This window comes from Apium graveolens, unplaced genomic scaffold (assembly GCF_009905375.1).
Source record: "Apium graveolens cultivar Ventura unplaced genomic scaffold, ASM990537v1 ctg2638, whole genome shotgun sequence".
Taxonomy (NCBI): Eukaryota; Viridiplantae; Streptophyta; class Magnoliopsida; order Apiales; family Apiaceae; genus Apium; species Apium graveolens.
This window is the reverse complement of record NW_027417747.1, coordinates 4410-27120: the sequence shown is the minus strand read 5'-3', so window position 1 is coordinate 27120 and position 22711 is coordinate 4410. Positions and strand designations below refer to the sequence as shown.

Below are 22711 nucleotides of genomic sequence, written 5' to 3'. Positions count from 1 at the left end.
ATGACAAAAATATCACTTTTTCAAACTGTTGGCCAAAAATCCCAGTTCATTTGAGAAATGGGATAACCTAAAACGCATTGATGAATATGTATCATGTAAAAAAATTAAAAATTAAAAATTGAAAAAAACACTAAAGGAGAGACGCATTACCAGAATGCGTATCAAAGCTTTTGAAGTCATGATACGCAAATACGTATCATCATTTTACATTTTTTCGATTTTTTTTAAAAACTTTTCTTAACATTAGTTAACCTATTTCTAAAATACGTATTACTAATACCCATATTATAAATGCGTATTATAATGGCATTTTTGGCCAAAATTTTTTAAAAGTGAATATTATTGTCATATAATATAAAAATTGGTATTTTTGTCATTTTTTCTATAAAAGCAACCAATCATGTTACAAATGGAAACAAGTTGCGTCATACTTCGTTGAATCGTAAAATTTAATCATCGAAACACGTATTTATTTTTAATTTTAATTTTAATATTTAAGGTAGTAATTTAAAATTGGTATTAAACAAAAAAGAAGAACATAATATTTTGAGGGAAGGATATAATTTATTAGTGTTAACATATATAATTTTATTTTTGATATATAGTTCCATTATTAAAATAGGTTCATTGTTAGGTTTTTTTTCTTTATTATTATACTGTTGTTAGCTATATAAACCTATATTCTATAATAATCCATTACAAGATTTATAATAACAAAACCTAACTTTTATCTCCTCTCCCTTTTTTATCATAGTAACAGTAGATATGGTCGTTCGATCTGGGATAGGTTGATGAAGAACAAATTGTGACTGCTTCCACATGTTGGGTTGATTCAATATGGGATAGGTTGATGGAGATCATATTGTGATGGCTTTCAGATGTTGGGTTTAAAATATATATTTCAATTATTGTTTGGTTTATCGTCTTCTTCTCCAAAATCCAAATCGGTTCTTCGACTGATTTTGAGTTTTAATCATGATAACTATTTTTTTCTTCGTATTGATTGGACTTTTGGGGTACAAATATTGATTTTGGTTGAAATCTTATTCCGATGGTTTCATTTTATTTTGGTGGGGATTACGAGTAAGCAAACATTTCCATAACCGTCCAAACCAATCATTTCGAACCACCTAAACCGAAATTTTATCATTTTATAAAAGTTTAGATCGGTTGTGGTTTCATTTTTCCAAAACCCGAAAAGTAACGGTTTAGTTTATATTTGTCTTTTATACCGCCCATTATATCCAAACCACCCATATATATTAAAATATTGTAATTATATATTTTGAGGATACATATATTGCATGAATTATTGATATTTGTAAGTATTTGAATCCATATTATGTTAAGTACACTTGGATGTTAAATATTAAACTGTAAACCAATTCTAAGAGACTAGAAATTATACCAATTGTCATAAAATAGGTCAACCACATACTTCAATAAATTGAGTAATAAGTCCAATCGCACACGAAACAAATGAAATTAAAATGTGCCAAAGTTGTTGACGCAAAGAGTTCTACAATCAGTAGTGAATGTTACAATGAAAATGGGTACACAGTTCTTTTGCCTTGCCGTTGCCACTAACATGCATGCTGCTTAGCCACAGTTTTGAAGGCCTTATTTTATGCTTGACGCTGGTAACTCTGCACAAATACAAAACAGAACATTAACCTTAATTTCTACAAGTTTGATACCACAAATTGTAAAAGTGTTTCATCTGCAATAATAAACATATCTACGGCCGGACTCTTTTTCCCAAGCTAGCCATAATATTCATCTGTGTTTGTCCGCCAAAAGATTATTTTTGCTATGATAAAATCATCATCTATTATACCAAAAGAAGTCAATGTCAACTAGATGATGATTTTACCACGGTAAAAGTAATCTCATCAATGGGTTGACCAGAAGTACATGTAGATAATCTGGGTTTCACCTATAAAAAAAAGACGGGTCAGCAGTACATGGAGTGAAAGCTGTATAAAAAATTATATATATTACCATCATGGAAGCTGAATCCATTCTTCTTCCTCTCGTATATAACTAGTGTTTTCGTCGTCATGTTCATCAACATTAGGGAAAAGGGGCAAATGCAGGTTATTCTCAAGTTCTACTTCTACAGAGCCATCATTTTCCTCATCACAGTGGTCATGAAAGTTCTTTTCTGGTAGCTTTAGCACCACAGACCAAAATTTCTCAAGAGGATCATCAATGTAGCAAACTTGCTTAACATGTTCAAATCCTAATTTGTTCAAATTAACCAATATAAATCCCAAGTCATCAACCTTAACCCCTTTGTTAATATCTACCCAATTACAACGAAATATAGGGACCCTAAAATTATTATAGTCTAACTTCCATATACTTGTTATAACTCCATAATAGGTGTGTGTAGTTTGTTCAACATTTTTATCTTTTTCAACAAGCATCAAAGTATCTGCAACAACAGAGACACCACTACACTGAACTAGTCGATTATCATCGCAGTCCTTGGTGCTATAACTAACACCGTTAATTCTATAACCGCTGAATGTAGGAACATTCTTGTTAGGCCCTTCTGCAATCCACCTTATCTCATCACCTATGGTATTATCTTCTTGGAGCAATTCTGTTGCAATCTGTCAAAAAAATATGCTAATTTATAGTAATTATAATATAATTATAATATGAAGTTTCACTGTGTACTTATATATAAGCTACTTTTAAAGTAAATGAACATAATACCATAGGTGATGAGATACAATTACTTTAAAATTTTATTTAATTTAGCTCGATGTTCTCCTTCTAGGTCTGTGTTTTAATTTAGTTGTCACTTGCATTTTTAATTAGAACGACATGAAAAAGTAAAAAATAGACTAATAGGAATCTTACCTTTTTCTTGAACAATTCGGCGAATTGATCATTTTGCTTGTTCTTTAGCCACACTTGGTCATTTTCATGCTGCGGGTATCTTACCATCAAAGATGCCATATGTTCACTACAAGAAAAATAAATTGGTCAATTTTTGAATTATGAAAAGGCAGAAAATAAATAAATAACAAAATACACACACACGTTAGTACGTAACTTACTCAAAATATGGTCTGATGTCATTGCTATTTTGCAGGAAACATAAATGTGCAAGCTGCAAGTCCTCTTTGCTCGGCTTTATGATTGTGGCACCGGATAAAGGTCTGATTATTCCATTTTGCTCATGCCTAACATTTTCTGGCAAACCTATGGTTGCTTCATCAAAATTGACCAAACATTCAACGGCCTCCTCGGCAACATATGCCTCTGCAATACAGCCTTCGGGATGAGCAGGGTTTCGTACATATCCCTTAAACGCCTTCATATATCTCTCGAAAGGATACATCCAATGAAGAAAGATTGGCCCGTAAAGCTTAACCTCTCTCACAAGATGAACTGAGAGATGGATCAGCACATCGAAGAACGAAGGGGGAAAGTGTTTTTCTAGCTGGCATAATGTTTCCACCAACTCAGATTGCATTTTTCCAATTTATCTACATCGATGACTTTACTGCAAATTGCCTTGAAAAATAGGCAAAATCTTATTATTGCGCACCTGACTTGTTTTTTGCAGTACTGACCGAATTGAAATTGGAAGTAGATGATGCAATATTGTGTGGAAATCATGAGATTTCATTCCACCAAGCCGAAGTTTTTCCATATTTACAAGATTCTTAATATTTGAACAAAATCCATCTAGTAACTTCATTTGAAGAAAGGATGAGCAAACTACCTTCTTTTCTGCATTTGATAAGTTCCATGAAGCCAAAGGTACCTTCTCTTTCTTGCCGGGAGTTTTTGGCCTCAGCTCCGTTCTTATTCCCATATCAGCCATATCAAGACGGACAGACTCCCTATCTTTTGTCTTTCTAGGAATATTTAGCAAAGTTCCGAGTAAAGCTTCACATATATTTTTCTTGATGTGCATCACATCGAGAACATGCCTAACCGGCAAAAACTTCCATACTCAAGTTGGAAGAATATAGAAACCTTCTTCCAAACTGGTCGAGCTTCACCTTTCTTCCATCAAGGTTGGCGTTGTGTCTTACCAAAGACATGGTCCCTTAGATGTTGTACTCGTCCAAAAACCTGCTCACCAGTTAATGGAATAGGAGCAACATCCTTCTCAACAGTATTATCAAAAGCTGTTTTCTGCTTTATATACGGATGATGACGGGGCAGCCACCTCCTATGGCTCATAACCACCGTCTTTCGATAATGAACGAGCCTAGTAGCCTTTGTGTTATCAACACAGACAGTACAAGCATTATACCCTTTAATTACATTTCCTGACAAGTTTCCTAAGGTCGGATAATCACTTATTGTCCATAATAATATACCCCTAAGTAAGAAAGAATCTCATTTATATGCGTCATACACTTGTTTCCTGAGCCACAAATGTTGCAGATCTTCTATAAGCGGTTGAAGAAACACGTCGATATCATTTCCAGGCTCTGTTGGTCCTGATATTAATAAGCAGAGCATAATATACCTTCTTTTCATACAGAGCCAAGGTGGAAGGTTGTAAATTGATAGCAAAACCGGCCAACTAGAATAATCAGTACGGTTTCCACGAAAAGGATTGAAACCGTCAGAGGATAAAGCTAACCGAAGGTTCCTTCTATCCGATGCAAAATTAGGCCACTCTTTATCAACATCCTTCCATGTTTCCGAGTCAGCCGGATGCCTCATTTTACCATCCTTTTGTCGCTCGGTGTCATGCCAAGTCATGTCCTTTGTAATTTGAGGTGTGTTGAACAAATTTCTTATTCTTGGTATCAACGGGAAATACCATAAAACCTTGGCAGGGACTCCTTCCTGTTCTTCTCCTTTCTTATTCAATTTCCATCTAAAGGCCTTACATATCCGAAAAGTTGTCTCGTCTTCATTTATCTAGCCACGATATAAGAGACAATTATTCGGGCATGCGTGTATCTTCTCATACCCCCATTCCTAATGCACATAAGGTTTTCTTTGCTTCACTGAAAGATGAAGGGATATTGTTGCCTTCCGAAAGCAAATCCCCAATCAACAACAGAACATCGGAAAAACATGAATCAGACATACCATGTTTCACCTTCAAGTTGAATAACTTAACCAACACTTTCATCTTAGTGTAATTCTCACAACCAGGATAGAGAGGTGCATGCTCACCTTTGACATGATTCATGAAATCTGAAGAATCGGAGGAAAAATCATCATCATCTTCGTCAGCTTCACCCATTCCTGTGTAGGCCTGGTTTAAAGATACAGAGGAGTCGCTTTCATCCGGTAGAGAACTTTCTTTAGAATTTGCCTCCCCGTGCCATATCCAGCGTGTATAAGTTTCATCTATGCCATATTGAAAAAGGTGGTTTTTAAAAGTCCAAGCATTCCAAGATTTGCTGTGTGCGCACTTTAAGCATGGACAACTTATTTTTCCTTCATTATAACCATTCTCAAAGGCAAACATCAGTAAATCCTCCACTCCTTTTTTAAACTCTTTTGTTCTTCTATCAGTTGTTAACCATGATCTATCCATCTTTTGATACAAACAAACTGAAAAAAGAAAAATGTAAGCCGTCAAAAACAGAACATAGTACCATTAGACTATATCTTCAACTATTAAACACCAAATTTAACATAGTACATGTGAGCACAAATTAAACAACTACAGATTAAGCACAAATTAAACTATAAAATCAACAAAAATTAAAGTAGAGCTAGATGAATCAAGCTACAAGTTAAACTCAAATTAAAATAGAAATTATACCATTAAACAGCAACTGCAACTAAACAACAAATTATACCATTAAACAGAAGTAGAAATCCTACCAGTAAACACCAAAGTAAACAGAGTACGGGTGAGCAGTGAGCACAAATTAAACAACTACAAATTAAGCAGAAATTAAGCTAAAAATTCAACAAAAATAAAACAAGAGCTAGATAAGTCGAGCTTCAAGTTAAACTCAAATTAAAACAGCAATTATACCATTAAACACCAACTGCAACTAAACAACAAATTATACCATTAAACACCAAATTAAACAGAATTAGAATTCTACCAGTAAACACCAAAGTAAACAGAGTACGGGTGAGCAGTGAGCACAAATTAAACAACTACAAATTAAGCAGAAATCAATGAAGAAGAAGCCTATATCTGAAGGCTTACAGAAAAAAAATTCTAAAAAAAGGAACCGAGGAAAAGCAGCTGTTACAGAGTCGAATAATACTCAAGGTCTAAAACTACTCAAGAGAGGCTGTGTCATTATGCATCGAATTGTGCGATGCAAGATAATGGGGAACAAACTTAACGTGTCTTTTAACAACAAAGGAGAGCCGTTTGGTCCTGAAGCGGCAGAGATGCAATCTTATATTGGGGTATTGGCAAGAACCAAACCGCCAATATGGCATGATATTGGAAATGTGTTCCTGAAGAGACAAAGACAAAGATTTGGGATTGTGTGCGGGTAGGCCAAAATAAACTTATTAAGTTCATTGACTTTGTCTGCTATAAGTTCATTTTATTACTTGTTTCTTATAATTCTTTTAATTTCTTATGTATGCAGATGGCTTTTGTTTTACCTCCATCGGCCAAGAAGTTGGTTTTACATTCTGCAGGTCAAAATGGAGGGAGTTCAAAAGTCAGTTGACCACACATTATATTCTTCCTTATCGGGATCAACCTCAATTGTTGGCCTATCCGTCTGCAGATTTTTCTTTCATAGAAAAATCTCATTGGGACATTTTTGTTGCTGAACGCACATCATCTGAGTTTCTGGTATGTTTCTAGTTAGCATTGGCTCATATTTGTTGTTTATCAAACTAAGGATTGGGATATAGTTACTTACTAATTATATTATAAACCTTCTTGTGCTTTTTATGAAGATATGTCATGATGAAGCAGTACAAAGAAGAAAGTTAAGTGTTTATCCACATCGCATGGCTCGAAAAGGTTATGCCAATCTCGAGAATGAATGGGTGAGTAATAGTGACACGACATTCTTACTTTTCGAATACACACTAATTTTCCACACATGTTTATACTATTTCTAAGCTCACCATCTACATGTGAATATAGTATCAATCACATCCAGATGAAGAGGAAGTAGATCGTTCATCAAATGGGTCCTAGCAAGGCAGGACAAAGATGGTAACTATTTAAGTGATGATGTCCAGAAAAAAGCTGAAGAAATTGTAAGTTATTGATTTGTATTCTACTTCAAAATATTCATTATCTCATGCTTTGTTTTAAACATTTTACCCTAAACTCCTACCGAACTTAGAATTCAAAGCTCAGACTATGATAATAATTAAAGTACTCTAAATGTTGCAGGGAAAGCTGAAAGCAGAGGTTAAGGAAGGAAAACTGAAAGCGGAAAGTGTTGATGATGTCTTAACACTTGCGCTTAGGAAGCCTGAGCATGGAGGAAGGGTTCGTGGACAAGGAGTTCATGTAAAGCAGTCAACTTACTTTGATCTTCCAAGGCAGAAGAAAGCTAGGACAATGGATGAAAAAATACATGAAGGGATTAAAAGGTTCATGGCGGAGGAGACTCCGTGGATTATTAAAGAGAGAGATGCCTTTTGGGCTGCAGAAATGGAAAAACTCAGGGCAGAGATATTGAAGAAGCCCGTAGAACAAGATGCTACTCCAAAACACACTTCTCAACAAGCAAGCTGTCACTCTGACGGCGGGGTTGTTGTGGATATTGGTGTCAAGAATAAGGATACACCTCGAACTGCAAGGAAGTTATTTCCACTTCAAGAGGAGGGAGGTGTTTAGAAAATCAAAATGATTGATAATTTATTTGTTGATTTTGGGGAGGAACTTAAGGAGGCTGGGAAGCCAGCTCATGAGGATGAAAGATGTAATATTGTTGTTGAGAAGAAGACTTCTGAGGAAGTGAAAGTGACTGCTCCAGATACTTGTGTTTGCAAATCGGCTATTGGATCGCTCAACAACATTGTTGCTTGTGCGACGATTGATGAAGTAATCAATCTCGATGGAGGAGAGCAGACAATCCATGGTGTACGACTGGGAGAAGAAAATGCAAGAGTCTCAATCACTGAAGTCATTCAAGGTGATGCTAGGATTCCCTTTCCTATCGGTGATGAAATTCTAACTGTGGAACAAGCTATAGGAACTTTTATCGCATGGCCGAGAAATTTGATAGTGGCAGGAACAAATACCGCTTCCAATGCTTTGGCGGCTCCAAGGTGAGAATGTTGTTTTATCAGTATGATTTTTTTAGTATGTTTTTTCCTAATATTTTTCACGTGTCTTTTCTGCAGAAATCCAAGATCAAGAAAACAAAGAAGACATATAAAGTACTTAAACATGTTGAACCAGAGCTTACTGTTGAGATGGGTGCAAATTACCCATCTGCACTCAATCGTTTGTGGACATGGGCAAAGGTTGCCTTGGCTCATGGAGAGACGGTTTCTTTTACGCTATGCAAAGAAGCATTTGGCTCTACAAAGAAGCATGTCATCTACTTATTAGATATTTATGCAGTTTGCACTGGAGGTGAAATGTCAGGGTCTGTCATTTGCCTCTTTATTCAGTAAGTTTTTTCATTAACTTTTTTTTCATATATAGTCCCGTGATTAAACTCATAATATTTACTAACTACTGTAAATTTTATATGTAGCTCCTTAAATGAGCATGTCAAAAAACAGAAGATGACCAACATGATAAGGTTTGTAGATCCCAGCATCATTGGTGCCATCGGATGTGGCACTGCACTACAAAGATCACGTGCACTCGCTGCATAATTTAAGGATGCGAAGAAAGGGCAGTACTTTCTCATGCCTTACAATGATGTGTAAGTTTTAATACTATTGCTAACTTTTCGGACAATGTCAGATAATTTTTAGTTTGATACACGATCCTATGTCTTGCTCTTTTTACTTGATTTGTCGTGAGACAAGAGTTCAAATAGTAAGGTTAAATGTGTTTATTGATCTTGCAATTTTGAACATTTTTATGACTTGCTCAATTTAGGTGTTTTTTGGTTGATTTCATATAAATTTTAATATGATGATGTTTATGCTATTTGAGTTGGTAAGGCGGTGTCAATTAGTAAATTACACTTTAATTTCAATCTTGCTAAGTCGTTGATGTTTCTATTTTTTAAGACGGGTTAAAATAGTGAAGTTAAATATGGTTATAATTTTTGCAACTTTAAACAGTTTAATGGCTTGCTGAATTTAGGTGTTTTTTGCTGGATTTTATATAAATTTTATTATGATATTGTTTATGCAATTTTAGTTGGTAAAGCGGTGTGAATTAGTAAATTATCCTTTAATTTCAAACTTCGTGAGTCGTTGCCTTTTCTATTTTTCAGTAAACATTTTAAGTATAATTACTGAGCTTAAAATTGAAAATATTTCTTGCAACTTTTAGGTTGAATTTTACAGTAAGTTAGGTTTCAATTGCTGAATTTAGGTGCATTCGGGTGCATTTTATATAAAAATTAATATGATTTTGTCTATGCTATTTGGTAAGGCGGTGTGAATTAAATATCTTATATTTTAATTAAATCACTTGCTCAATCATTATCGTTAATGTTTGGGTAAGAATCACTGGACTTTGACTGTTGCCAATCCCGAGGCAGAGATTGTCTACTACATGGACCCTCTTAAACGTCGTATTGCTAACGGAGGGTGGGTGCAAGTCATAGAAAAGTAAGTTTAAGTTCTACAATTTGTGTATTAAGTGTTCAACCTTGACATATCATGCACAGTTTGTAGTGGTTTGATTATTTTATTGTCGCAATTCTGGTTGCAGTGCCATTAAATTTTACAAAGAAGATCTGAACAAGCTTGCAAAGAAGAAAATTTTATGGGAGAACATGGCGGTAATAATCAATTTTCATCATATATTATTAATGTAATATAATGAGATTGTATGAAAAAATTTATTTATTATCACAGGGAGTTCCAGTCCAGGCAGGAACCAAGGAATGTGGCTTGTTCGTGATCCGTTACATGAAGGAGATCATTGAGGACAAAGAACTTGAGTTTGCTGCCAAGGTGAGATTATCATTTTGATTTTTTCAATTAACTTAATACTCTTACCCTTATGCCTTGTGTAACGCGTACTTTTGTTTTTTCAGTGGATGCGCAGGTCAAACTTGGCTTATACAACTGATGACATCAATGAGATCCGCATTGAATTTGCAAAATATTTCATAAAATGCCACACGAGCTAGGTTGCAGTGTCGGGGCCTTTTTATTGAACTAGATATGAACTTTGTTTTTAAATTATAACAGTTAATGAATCGTTTGTGAAATTCGGGTTGGTAGAATGAAGATTTTGTCTCAATCTATCGATGGATTGAATGGGCTTTAGATTGGTTTCAAATCTATTTCTAGATTTAAGTATTTCGTACGATTGGTTAGTAGTTCTTTTGATGGATGGCTTTTGGGATTAACTAGTAGTTCTTTTGATGGATTTGATGGATGGTTTTTGGGATATTTGTAGTTGGTATACTTTTAACGGATTGCTTAATATTTCGGCTGATTTATTCTAGTGTTGCATCTTTTGGTTATTTATTGTTGATTGTTGGAACAAATTGTTTGGTGTTGGAATTAGTTTTATATTTCGACAGGTGGTGGTTACAATTGGTCAATTTGATATGGAAATTTTTTTACAACAACAGATAATTGTGTTTTCATTCCAAAAATAGCATTATGCCAAAGTAATTGGACAACACTATAACAATGTTATAACTGTTGACTAAAGCTAGATAACCAACTTTGTACAACATGTTAACATACTAACCATTATGCCTAGCACATTCACATAACTGGAAAAGGTTTTAAGCCATTGTCTCAAAGCCTTCTTTACAATATCTCAGGTACAAATTGATGTATGAGATAGGCTTAGAAAACAATTTTAACTGTAAAATGTTGTGGTTAGGCTTCCAAACAACACAACCAAAAATAAACCATTGTTTAAAAAAACAAAAAAAAAAAGAACATCAACACACTCACTTCACGTTTAATAAACGTCGTCTACATGGGTAAACCATTGTATGTAGTTCTTCACAACAATGGTCCTTCTAGAACGGTTGTTAATCCTAGTTTTGCACAACAGGTAGAAAACAGTTGTTGTTACTAATTACAATAGCGGTTCCTACGACTGTTGTCTGATTACATATCAGACGGCTCCTCAATAATCAACGGAAAATTAGCATATCAAACCATAGTGAAAAACAGTTGTATGATTCAGTTTTTCTTGTAGTGTTACCCTCCCCAGACCCTGCGTTAAGCGGGATATAATGGGTATGTTTGGTTTGGTTTGTTTGGTATGACAAAAATATCACTTTTTCAAACTGTTGGCCAAAAATCCCAGTTCATTTGAGAAATGGGTAACCTATAACGCATTTGATGAATATGTATCATGTAAAAAAATAAAAAATTAAAAAAAAATAAAAAGTGGTATTATTGTTATAGTGGTATTCTTGGCCAAAATTTTTAAAAGTGGTATTATTGTTATCTAATATAAAAAATGGTATTTTTTCATTTTTCTATAAAAGCAAGTAATCATGTTACAAATGGAAACAAGTTGCATTATACTTCGTTGAATCGTAAAATTTAATCATCGAAACACGTATTTATTTTTAATTTTAATTTTAATATTTAAGTTAATAATTTAAAATTGGTATTAAAAAAAAGAACATAATATTTTGAGGGAAGGATACAATTTATTAGGGTTAACATATATAATTTTATTTTGATATATAGTTCCATTGTTAAAATAGGTTCATTGTTAGGTTTTTTTTTCTTTATTATTATATTGTTGTTAGCTATATAAACCTATATTCTATAATAATCCATAACAAGATTCATAATAACAAAACCTAACTTTTATCTCCTCTCCCTTTTTTATCATAGTAATAGTACATATGGTTGTTCGATCTGGGATAGGTTGATGAAGGGCAAATTGTGATTGCTTCCACATGTTGGATTGGTTCAATATGGGATAGGTTGATGGGGATCATATTGTGATGGCTTTCAGATGTTGGGTTTAAAATATATATTTCAATTATTATTTGGTTTATCATCTTCTTCTCCAAAATCCAAATCGGTTCTTTGGCTGATTTTGAGTTTTAACCATGATAACTATTTTTTTCCTTCGTATTGATTGGACTTTTGGGGTACAAATATTGATTTTGGTTGAAATCTTTCTTCCGATGGTTTCATTTTATTTTGGTTGGGACTACGAGTAAGCAAACATTTTCATAACCGTCCAAACCAACTATTTCAAACCACCCAAACCGAAATTTTATCATTTTATAACGGTTTAGATCGGTTGTGGTTTCATTTTCCAAAACCCGAAAAATAACGGTTTAGTTTAGATTTGTCTTTTATACCGCCCATTATATCCAAACCACCCGAATATATTAAAATATTGTAATTATATATTTTGAGGATACATATATTGCATGAATTATTGATATTTGTAAGTATTTGAATCCATATTATGTTAAGTACACTGGATGTTAAATATTAAAGTTAGAAGATCCAAATTATTACATAATGAACTTGTTTAATTGATAATTTATTAACCTATTAAATTTTTAACCTAGTACATATATGCAAATATTTTTCATAACGGTTTAAACAAAAACTAACCAACCCTAACCATTATAATTTGGGTGGTTTAGTTATGTCTGTAATGGTTACTGTAATAGTTAAGTCAAATATAAAAATACTAAATTTGGTTTGGATCATTATAAGCTCCAAACCCACATATTCCACCTGATACTCACCCTAGTTCGGACTCTTGTACACACTCTTTGATGATATTGACTCAGCCATAAAAAATTAGTAATTATTTATTTCCATCTCATCTTCCTTTTCCTTTCTCCTGTTTATATGTATATCTTTTTCACCTTTTATTTTACTTTCAAGCCCTTGGCGGGGTTGTTTGAGTTTATTTGGTGTTTTAGGCACGTTGACCTAAAATTGTTTTACTTCATTTGGTATTGTAGTTTTGAATTTGTTCCATTACGTGACTCTACTTTTTGTTTGACAAACCCTCGATTCATCATAGTGAGTTTGAGGGTGAATTTTAACATATATTATTATTATTATTATTATTATTATTATTATTATTATTATTATTATTATTATTATTATCATCATAACATATATTATTATTATTATTATTATTTTAACATATAATATTATTATCATTATTATTATATAGTCCCATTATTATAATAGTTTCCTTTTAATGATATTTTCATTTATTATTGTTTTGTTGTTAGCAATATTATTATTTTTTTGTTGACAATCTAAGTCTCTATTCTATCATAACTCAGAATAAGTTGCATCTTAATAAAACATAACTTTTCTCACTTTCTCTCTATACTTTGTCAACTAGGTAATCAAAGATAGGGAAATGAAGATAGGATACGAAGGAAAAATCTAGTTTCTGAAGTATGAAATGAAATTTATCTATCCTATATTATAATATATGAAATAATAAAATTTTAGTTGGGTTACGGTACTTTGTTAATTACTTAATTTACTTTCTTCACTCCCCATTCATTAATTTACTAAATTACCCTCATTTACTCTACTAAATTTAAAATTCTGATTTATTATTCTATTAAATTAAAGTCAAATAAGGTTAATGACCAGATTCACAGTTATTCGTAAATAATTAGAGTACAAAAAAACATGGGGAAACTACCTAAAATACATATATTTTCAAACCTATTTTCAAAATACTATCATTTTCAAAATTATTTTTAAAAATACAATATTTAAGTTTTATTTTCAAATATACGGTTTGCAACCAGTTATGCAACTTAATTTCAAATTTTGAAAAATTTGCAACTGAATCAATCTTAAAATCAAATTTGAAAAAAAAAAGGTTGTATAACAGTTTGTAGAAGATACAAATTGTATTTTTAAAAATAAGTTTAAAAATGATAGTATTTTTTAAATATATTTTAAAAAATGCTTCATTTTTCAAACTGAACAATTTACTATATTGATACAAGTATACAAAATTATAGTACACAACTAACTTTTAATTATCTTTTCTACCTAAAGAAGTAATGGATGACAATTGAATATTATTGACTTTGTGTATTCTCATTTTGTAGAACAACTTTATAATCCATCTTGACAAAAATAGGCTTTTCAATGTACACCATTATTAATATTTAACCACTCATCCGATTATACTGATATTTTATTGCACAAAAAATCATTTAAAGCATTGATATTGACGAGCATGAGTATACATTTAAGTTTGATTTATGTTTAACACATCTCTCTTCAACTAGAAGAGCAAAAGAAGGAGCTAGGCCGAGACTAAGAAGAGACGAGACCTAAACTAGATGTCCTTCCGATACCTAAACTTGGTAACTTAAAGTTTTAAATTAACGAGAAGTGGCAAAGGCGAACTGACGGAACCTTAATACGGTTCTGATAAATCCTTAGGGCGGTTGTGATCCCAATTTCCAAAAGCACCAGGAAGATGATGACGTCACAACAATCAATACGTGTCAAATTTTGACTAGAGGTAAAAACCATCTTCTATTGTATTCATGTTTGTTCAAAAAGTAATTATATATTATCTTAAAAACTCACATGTTTAAAAAGTAAATATATATTCTCTTGAAATGCTCGATTATCATTGGTGTTTATAGTTTAAACACTAATATATGGAAGAAAAGAAGGCAGAAAAATGTTTCTATTGATGGCATTGATGGGCATGAGGTTGCTTTCGTTAATGTTGCTGCATAGTGGATTGGGTTTAATTCAAATGACCATAAATTTGTTATATGCTTGGATACCCAAGACTGTTATGATTCAAAAACTCTGGGATTCAGGCTACCAGTAATATTTTCTAAATTCATTGATAAGTATGCCTTCATCGGGCTCTTTGGAGCATTTTCAGGATAAGACAAAGTTGGCAATCACAGAGGTTTTGGCCAGCGCTGTTAGAGCATCTCCGATGAGTGTGTCTACCAAAGTAGCCAAATCATTAAAACTACTAATATTTTATTTTCTCTTTCTTCTATTGTAATTTTGACACATTTTTTATTAGTATTTACTCCAATGGTTTGCAACCCAAGTTGCCACAATATTCATACATTATATTTTTTAAACTAGATAGGAAGTTATATCTCTGGTTGAGATATTTGTATTTTTTCCATTTAGCATTTTGACACTCTTTTGGGCACCTCCATTGGCGATGCTCTTAATGGAAATGAATAGTTTAACCATAAAACGGTAGCGGTTTTTCTCTTCCAGTTTCGTGCTTTCATTGCCCCAAATAATGATAAGCACGATATTTCATCAACTTATGTCTGGTTCCTAGAGAATCTGTACGAAGTTGATTCATATGGAGGGGAGTTGCCTTGCTGTCATGTAGATGAACGAGAACTCGAGAAAGGAAAGTAAAAGTGCTTTGATGGCAATCTATAGGCTGGGTTGGTAAGTTCAGTGTTTGTTAAGTTATATTATTGTTATATTCTGGTTCATTATTATTTCTTTATTCAAATATATCTTCATTTGGCGGGTTCCTGTAAGTTCGGCTCTCGATGATGTAAGAAATGCTTGCAATCAATTTGAGCGAGTACCCTTAGTGTGTTTGAGATGGAGCACCTTGGCTCATATGAATGGTGCGTGAAATAAAATAGAAAAACGTACAACCATTAAGCCAAGTAAGCTTCACACGTGGTGTAGAAGTTGTAAGTTTTTCTTTTTATTTCACGAACAATCACATGAGCTATAAAGCTCCCTCTCTCACCGATCGGGGAGCTCTCTGAAATAGAGTTGAAGCATTTTCGGAATTGAATCAACAAGAAGCGCAGTCAAACATACAAATATTACAACAAAGAAATAAAAATAAAACTCAATATAATGATAAGATCAACGAATAAACACTGAAATTACCAAGACAACACATGAATCTTTTTCCTCTGGCACATCTTTATTTCATGGTATATAGAGGACACCAAGGCAGTTCCTCATGTATATAAATCAATTTTGTCCAAATTTTTTAGAAACTGGGCGTAAGTTGAAAGAATCTCGTGTTTTCATTGTTAGGGACAATGAAAACACAACACATTATTAGGAGCACCGTGATCTTTCAGTGATTAAATTTTTTCAATCACAATAACATAAATGATTAGAATCTCTGTAAATGACAAATTCGTCTTGGTCCCGAAAATGTTTTTCAAAGACCCTCGCAAAATCATATTTGTCTATGGATTTATAAATTATTATTGGTTCACTCCGGATTGTCAATGAGCGGACGCATCGAGGATCACACCTAAAACCTTTTTATCAAAAGTGAAAACTTGTCTCTCATAGTTGTAATACTCATTAGAAAAGATGTTTTCTAGGAAGCAACCAAGTGTATCAACAGCCTCAATGTTTACGAGAGGAAATATCCCTAGATTATATCGAATTGTGTACGTTACGTATAACTTATTAGATAATACACTGTATGTGAGAATAATAGTTTGATCAAATCTATTTTAAATATATAATTACTAGCTCATATTTGAATTAAAATATACACAATTTTTCCCAATTGAATTCAAAAATGAATTTGAATTTGTTCATTATTAATAAATCACATATAAATTCAAACTACGGTTGTACGTTCAATCCGCCCAACCCCATCAACCGTAAAAATCACCCGCAGGCCGCAACCAATCCGCAGAGTACAGTTAAGCGGGTAGTCGTGAATGTAATTTTAGATAACTATTAATCTGTTGTTTGGTTGCGAATTTATTATTTTAAAAATCGTGAAAATCCAACAGCACCTGCAACCGCATATTATAAATTAAAATATACATATAAATAAAATTACTGAATTATTGAAACTTGGACTTGGGTCAATATAAATGAAGTTCATAAAGTTTTATACCAACTTTTATATTTCAGGATTAGTTTTTCTTTTGTAATATGTCACTGGACTCTTGAATTTATTTGTCCATTTAAGCTTATTGAATTTTTAGGATTATTGAATTCTTCTATAAAGCCTTATAATTTTCATATGCAATATTTATTGAAGTAAGTTTTTTTTATTTGAGTGGTTGAACCGCAAAACCAGCTGCAATTACTTGGGTGGATTTGGTTGGTTTTTTTATACCAACGGTTTGGTTGCGAATGGAGATATTGGAAAACCGATAGTTGTGGTTTGGTCTAGTTTTTACCCTCTAACCGAACCAAGTCGCACCGCTTACACCCCTAATTCAACCCTTACTATGCAGATTCTTAAGCGGTTCTCCAAAACTAGGATTTTTTTTACAAATTCCAACAAGGGATTAGTATCAAATATCGTGGATAATTCCAAAATGGGTCCCCCTCAACTTCATTTTACAGCTGTTTATGAGGTAACAATTTAATTTTTATGAACTTTTATGAATTCATTTCATAACCTTTGTATAGTCGTGATTAGCTAATTTATTAGAATAATAATTATAATCCAAAAATTAGTAGAATAATATAATCTTTCAGGGGATCACGGTTTGAGTGTAGAAGAATGGGTCAATATTTTTTTTAAATAATTACAACATGTTTAATTGATTTTAGTACATATAATTGGGTGGGTACTTATGTTTATATGTACAAAATTATAATTTTGATCAAAAACATGTCTATTAACTATCAAGTATCTTTATTAAGAAAAATCTAAGTTCTTACTCAATTGAAAATTAATCGAACATTACAATAAAAACTCGGTCTTAAATTGTTCTAATTAATTTCACATTTTAATAGTAGATTTTTATGTAAAAGTATTCATTTATAAATTTTACCAGGTCTTAATAACTTTTAAGTATTGCCAAAGATTCTTTAGACAAGTACATTTACCAGCTTTACATACCATTTCATTACATATTAACTACTACTTGCTCTGAGTTATTTTGTGGATACATATTTATGGATGATACCACAGATAGGGTGGTAGCTCCGACGGAGATGGCTCTGATAGCAGCCGAAGAAAGAGTCATCACCAACGACACACGCTCAGAGGCTTGAAGGGTATCGTAATTTATGACTAGTGTTTCATTAAATTTTTTTAGGAATTTAAATTTTTTCAAATTATTTCTTGATGAAAAAATTGTTGTGAATCTACAATTTTGTTTAAACGATTTTTGAAGATGTTGAGTTTTGTGATTGAATATATTTTATTTCTTGAATATAATGTGAGTGCGTAGTTTTGGACTATTCAATTATTTCATGTTTTAATTAGCGAAAAAATAAAAATTATTTTATGACTAATCTAAGTAGAGCCGTAAGGTAAGGTATCGTTACATCTGACATCGAGAGATCCTTTGTCTACTACTAGTGGATATATGGCATATGTTTTGTTTCAGTTGTAAGGTGACGAGTCCATTTATTATTTCTAATAATTTCTTTATGTGTTTAATTGAAGGGCGTTTCGGGAATGTCCCCATCCAGACGAGAAAATGAGGATGGAGCTAAGTAAAGAGTTGGGATTGTCTTCTCGCCAAATTAAATTTTGGTTTCAAAACAAAAGGACACAATTAAAGGTTCGTTGATATAATTTATTTAAGAGAACAGGTTTGTATCATTGGAGCTGTGTACTCCACTGCAATTTAGTCAAACTTAAGTTCATGCTCTGTAATTACTTAGTTAAGTATGTACTGCAGCTTAAAAGATATGAGAACATAGTTGCCAATTACAAGCCGCTAATGGTGGATGTTTTTCGGTAATGCTATGGATGAACTGATCAAGCTTGTACAAAGTGATTCACCTTTCTGGATAAGATCATCAGCTGATGGGCGCCAAGTTTTAAATCTTGAATGTTATGAGAGCATTTTTCCCGGAGTTGCTAAAAGTCCTAATGTGTCGCATTGAATCATCAAAAGATTCAAGTGTTGTGATCATCGATAGTTTGGAATTAGTTGATATGTTCATGGATGCGGTGAGTTTTGTATTCTTTCTATTATATATTGGTTAACACCTTATTAAACACCAAAATGCTATATAATATTTTGGTGTGGGGATGTGAATTATTTCTGCTTTGCAGAACAAGTGGATGGAATTTTTTCCTAATATTGTTTCGAGGGCAACAACACTTGAAGTTGTATCATCCGGATTGACCGGCAGTCGGAGTGGCTTGTTACAACTGGTTATATATATACATATATTCAATCCATTCATTTTTCTCCGCTTTTGTATAATCTATGTATATATTATGGTACAAACAGCTTGAAAATGAATTTGCTCTTGTTGTAGATGTATGAAGAGTTGCAGGTGTTGTCCCCATTAGTACCAACCCGCAAATTCTATTTTCTTCGTTTTTGTGAGCAAATTGAGCAACATACATGGGCTATAGTTGATGTTTCCTATAACTTTCCCCAAGAACCTTTTTCTAACTCTCAAAGTCCAGTTCGTCTTCTACCTTCTGGTTGCTTAATTCAAGACATGCTCAATGGCTGCTCGAAGGTCTTGCTAAGTCTTTAGCAACCGTTTTTTTCCTCTTTTTTGTGTTTTTTTACTCGACCATCTTAACATATTTCATGATGACAGATTACTTGGATTGAACACATGGAAATTGAAGATATAAGACCAATTCATAATCTTTACATGAAACATGTATGTAGTGGTTTAGCATTTGGTGCCACAAGAAAGCTTGCTACACTTCGAAGAACTTGTGAAAGGCTTTCTTGTTTGATGGATGTTAGTAATACTTCCTATTTTGGAGGAGGTAAGCCATCTACATGCTCTGCATTTTATTTTTTTCTATATCTATTTAGTGGTGCCTTGTGACACAAGTATATGAAATTGATTTAACACCTGATTTCCAGTAATTACATCCACTCATGGCAAAAGAAATTTGATGAAACTTTCCCAGAGGATGGTTAAGACTTTTTGTTCTAGCATCAACACAGTTAATGGACAGCAAGTGATGATCTCTGGGATTAACGATTTGGAAGTATGTGCAATGCTTCAAAGGTGCACTGATCCTGGCCATCCTAACAGCATTGTTCTGAGTGCAGCAACTACTATTTCCGTCCCATTTGCTTCTGTAGAGGTTTTCAATTTCTTCAGGGACGGAAGAAACCAACCCCTTGTAAGATTTATGATACAAAGTTTCTTTTTCTGGTGCAAAGCTTCTTATGCATATCACTCTTACAAATAATCTTTTGTTTGTTTTTTTGATCAGTGGGATGTTTTTTCTAATCATAATCATGTCAAAGAGATTGGCCATATTGCGTGTGGATCTCATCCAGGGAATCGTATCTCTGTTCTCGGGGTGTGATTTTTAGCCTTTTTTTGCTTTAAGTTATACTTGCGATCTTTATCTTATTTAAAGGCAAGGATTTTTTAGGGAGCCCCTTACAGAGAACCCTAATTCTCAGGAGAACATGTCTTGAACAACATATAATTGTTTTTATACTTGCCCCGTTTAATTAAAGCAATCTTACGATTGGCAGGCCTCGGGTACCAGCCAGAGCAACATGTTAATACTTCAAGAAAGCTGCATTGACTCATCAGGTGCCCTTGTTGTGTACTGTCCTATAGACCCACATGCCATCAACATAGCCATGAGTAGTGAAGACCCCTCAGTTGTCCCAATCTTATCCTCTGGATTCGCAATAGCACCTGATGCTGGAGAAAATCTGGGTCCTGGAGAAATGTCAGCTGGATCACTTGTTACAATAGTGGTACAAATTATCGTGAGCAACTTGACAACAGGTACGATGAGCCAGGAGGCGGTGAATACAATAAATCACCTGGTGGGAAACACTATAAGGCAAATAAAAGCTGCCTTGAATTGCTCTACTTGTAACAGTGCTATATGTTAAACCAATATTTAGTTTTAAACTGACTCTGGCTGTTTACCAGTTTCCTGTGTAAAAAAGTTCAGATGTCAACTGTTAAGAGATATAAGGATTAAAAGTCTTCTAGCAAACAAAGTAGAAAATGGTTGGTGTTATGGACTTTCATTCATCTAGACTTGTAAAGAGTTCTACCTAGTCACTGAATAACAAATTGATCGGTTACATAAAAATCAGACCATTGATATAGATGGGAAAAGAATCAGGATTCCAGGACACAAGTTGCTAAGCAATAGGATGGCAACATGCATAACAAATGTAGAAGCATTTAGACTCCGGGCTGCAGATCTCGAAGAAGTCCGTTCCTGAGAAATCCATGTGTTAAAGGTACATCTGGAAATTTAAAGAAAACTTGCCTGTACATTTCATTAAAAAGTTCTTACTATAGATGAATGAGGTATTTAACTACTAGTCTACCGGTAAGTGAACTATTACGTTTGTCGTCCGAATCTACTAAGGTTGAGGAGCAGTATATGAACAGGATGTTGCATTAAAGATATCCCTGAATTTTTTTGGTATTGATCGACAATTAGGAATCAAGTTGTTCCCAACCAAGGCTTCACCACAAAGGTTGTTCAATGAGGTGCACAGCATGTTCAAATTTATGTTACATAACGTCTTGTTTTGGGGGTGAAGTGCTTGAAGGTTTCCGGGTACTTGTGCATAATGCAATCGAGTAGGTAGACAAACTCCGAGTTAACCTCATGGCCCTGCCATAACCCAAAATCTCTATTCCCCTTGGAAGAGCATAACGGATTTTTGTCCGTCCGTTCAACTGGAGCATCATTTTGTCTGGCCCTGTCGCCATCAATTCGGGAATTTTCCATAACAAGCTGTTCTCGCACCCCTATGTCCACGGTGTTAGCATACACTGTTCCATTTATGTATTGACAATCACCCAGCTCCTTGGCTTTTTCAGCCAAGGGATCGTGTACTGCTGCATTTTTAGCCATAACTCGTGTCTGAAGAATCCCGTTCTTCTGGAAAAAATGATATATCTTAAACTGACATAAGAAAAGGGTAGCTTTACATGATATTTTTGGTTCTACCAAATATAAAGTGGAATATTAATTAGTGCTGCACACACTATAGCAGTGGTGTGTAACATCCTAAAAAGGATACTTAGCATGCACTATAAGTATAGAAATAACTATTGGTTGATGAGCATAGCAAATTAGCAATTAGCAAGTTTAAAAACATCACAGGCATATTCAAATGCAAAAATTCTCAGCTGTACAAGGACGAGTAAAGGCTTCTTACAACTTGGAGTGCGATCTAACAGCTAGGGAGCATGAGCAACAACCGTCCACCTCAAAGTTTAGAACAGAAGCGATAACAGATTTTACCATATAATTTGGTGAAGTTTTGTACTTAACTTGAATTGAAACATTAATGCTGAAGGTCAAAACTAAAAAAGATAGATCGTATGTTCTGCAACTACAACAAGAACTATCTGCTGATGAGCAAAACAAGTTTGTAATTATCATGGGCCTATTCAAACTTTGAACTCCCTGCTCTGAAATAGAGAGATTGAATAGAAGTTTGTAAAGAGGGATCAGATTGAATGTTTATTGGAGGTTGGATCTGTGACTATAGCTATGGTTAATTAAATTTGTTAAAGAGATAAGAGGCATGCTTAAATTTTTTTACCAAAGGGCCAGAACTTACACAATGAAGTATCAAACTATCACTAGTATCTTTAACCAGAGAAGCAAATGAAGACATTGCTGATATTACCAAATGAAAATTTTACATAAAGTTACTTTCATGCTCTCTAGGTTAAAGGAAAGATTCTTGGAAGTGCCGAGTCCCGTAAGCATATGTGTAAACGGCTGATAATAAATTACTTGTCTACACCCCGCATT

The 22711-nt window shown here is 33.5% G+C and overlaps 1 protein-coding gene and 1 pseudogene across 1 annotated transcript; one reads left to right on the top strand and one right to left on the bottom strand.

The window, feature by feature from the left end:
• Positions 1 to 4035: 4035 nt before the first annotated feature.
• LOC141700638 (uncharacterized) lies at positions 4036 to 5530 on the bottom strand. The gene is made up of 3 exons (XM_074504346.1): positions 4955 to 5530; positions 4502 to 4902; positions 4036 to 4351 (listed from the first exon to the last, which is right to left on the bottom strand). The coding sequence occupies exons 1-3, from the start codon at positions 5528 to 5530 to the stop codon at positions 4036 to 4038; spliced, it is 1293 nt and encodes a 430-aa protein (XP_074360447.1).
• A 4092-nt stretch (positions 5531 to 9622) lies between these two features.
• LOC141700637 (homeobox-leucine zipper protein HDG11-like) lies at positions 9623 to 20837 on the top strand (annotated as a pseudogene).
• The last annotated feature ends 1874 nt before the right edge of the window (positions 20838 to 22711 follow it).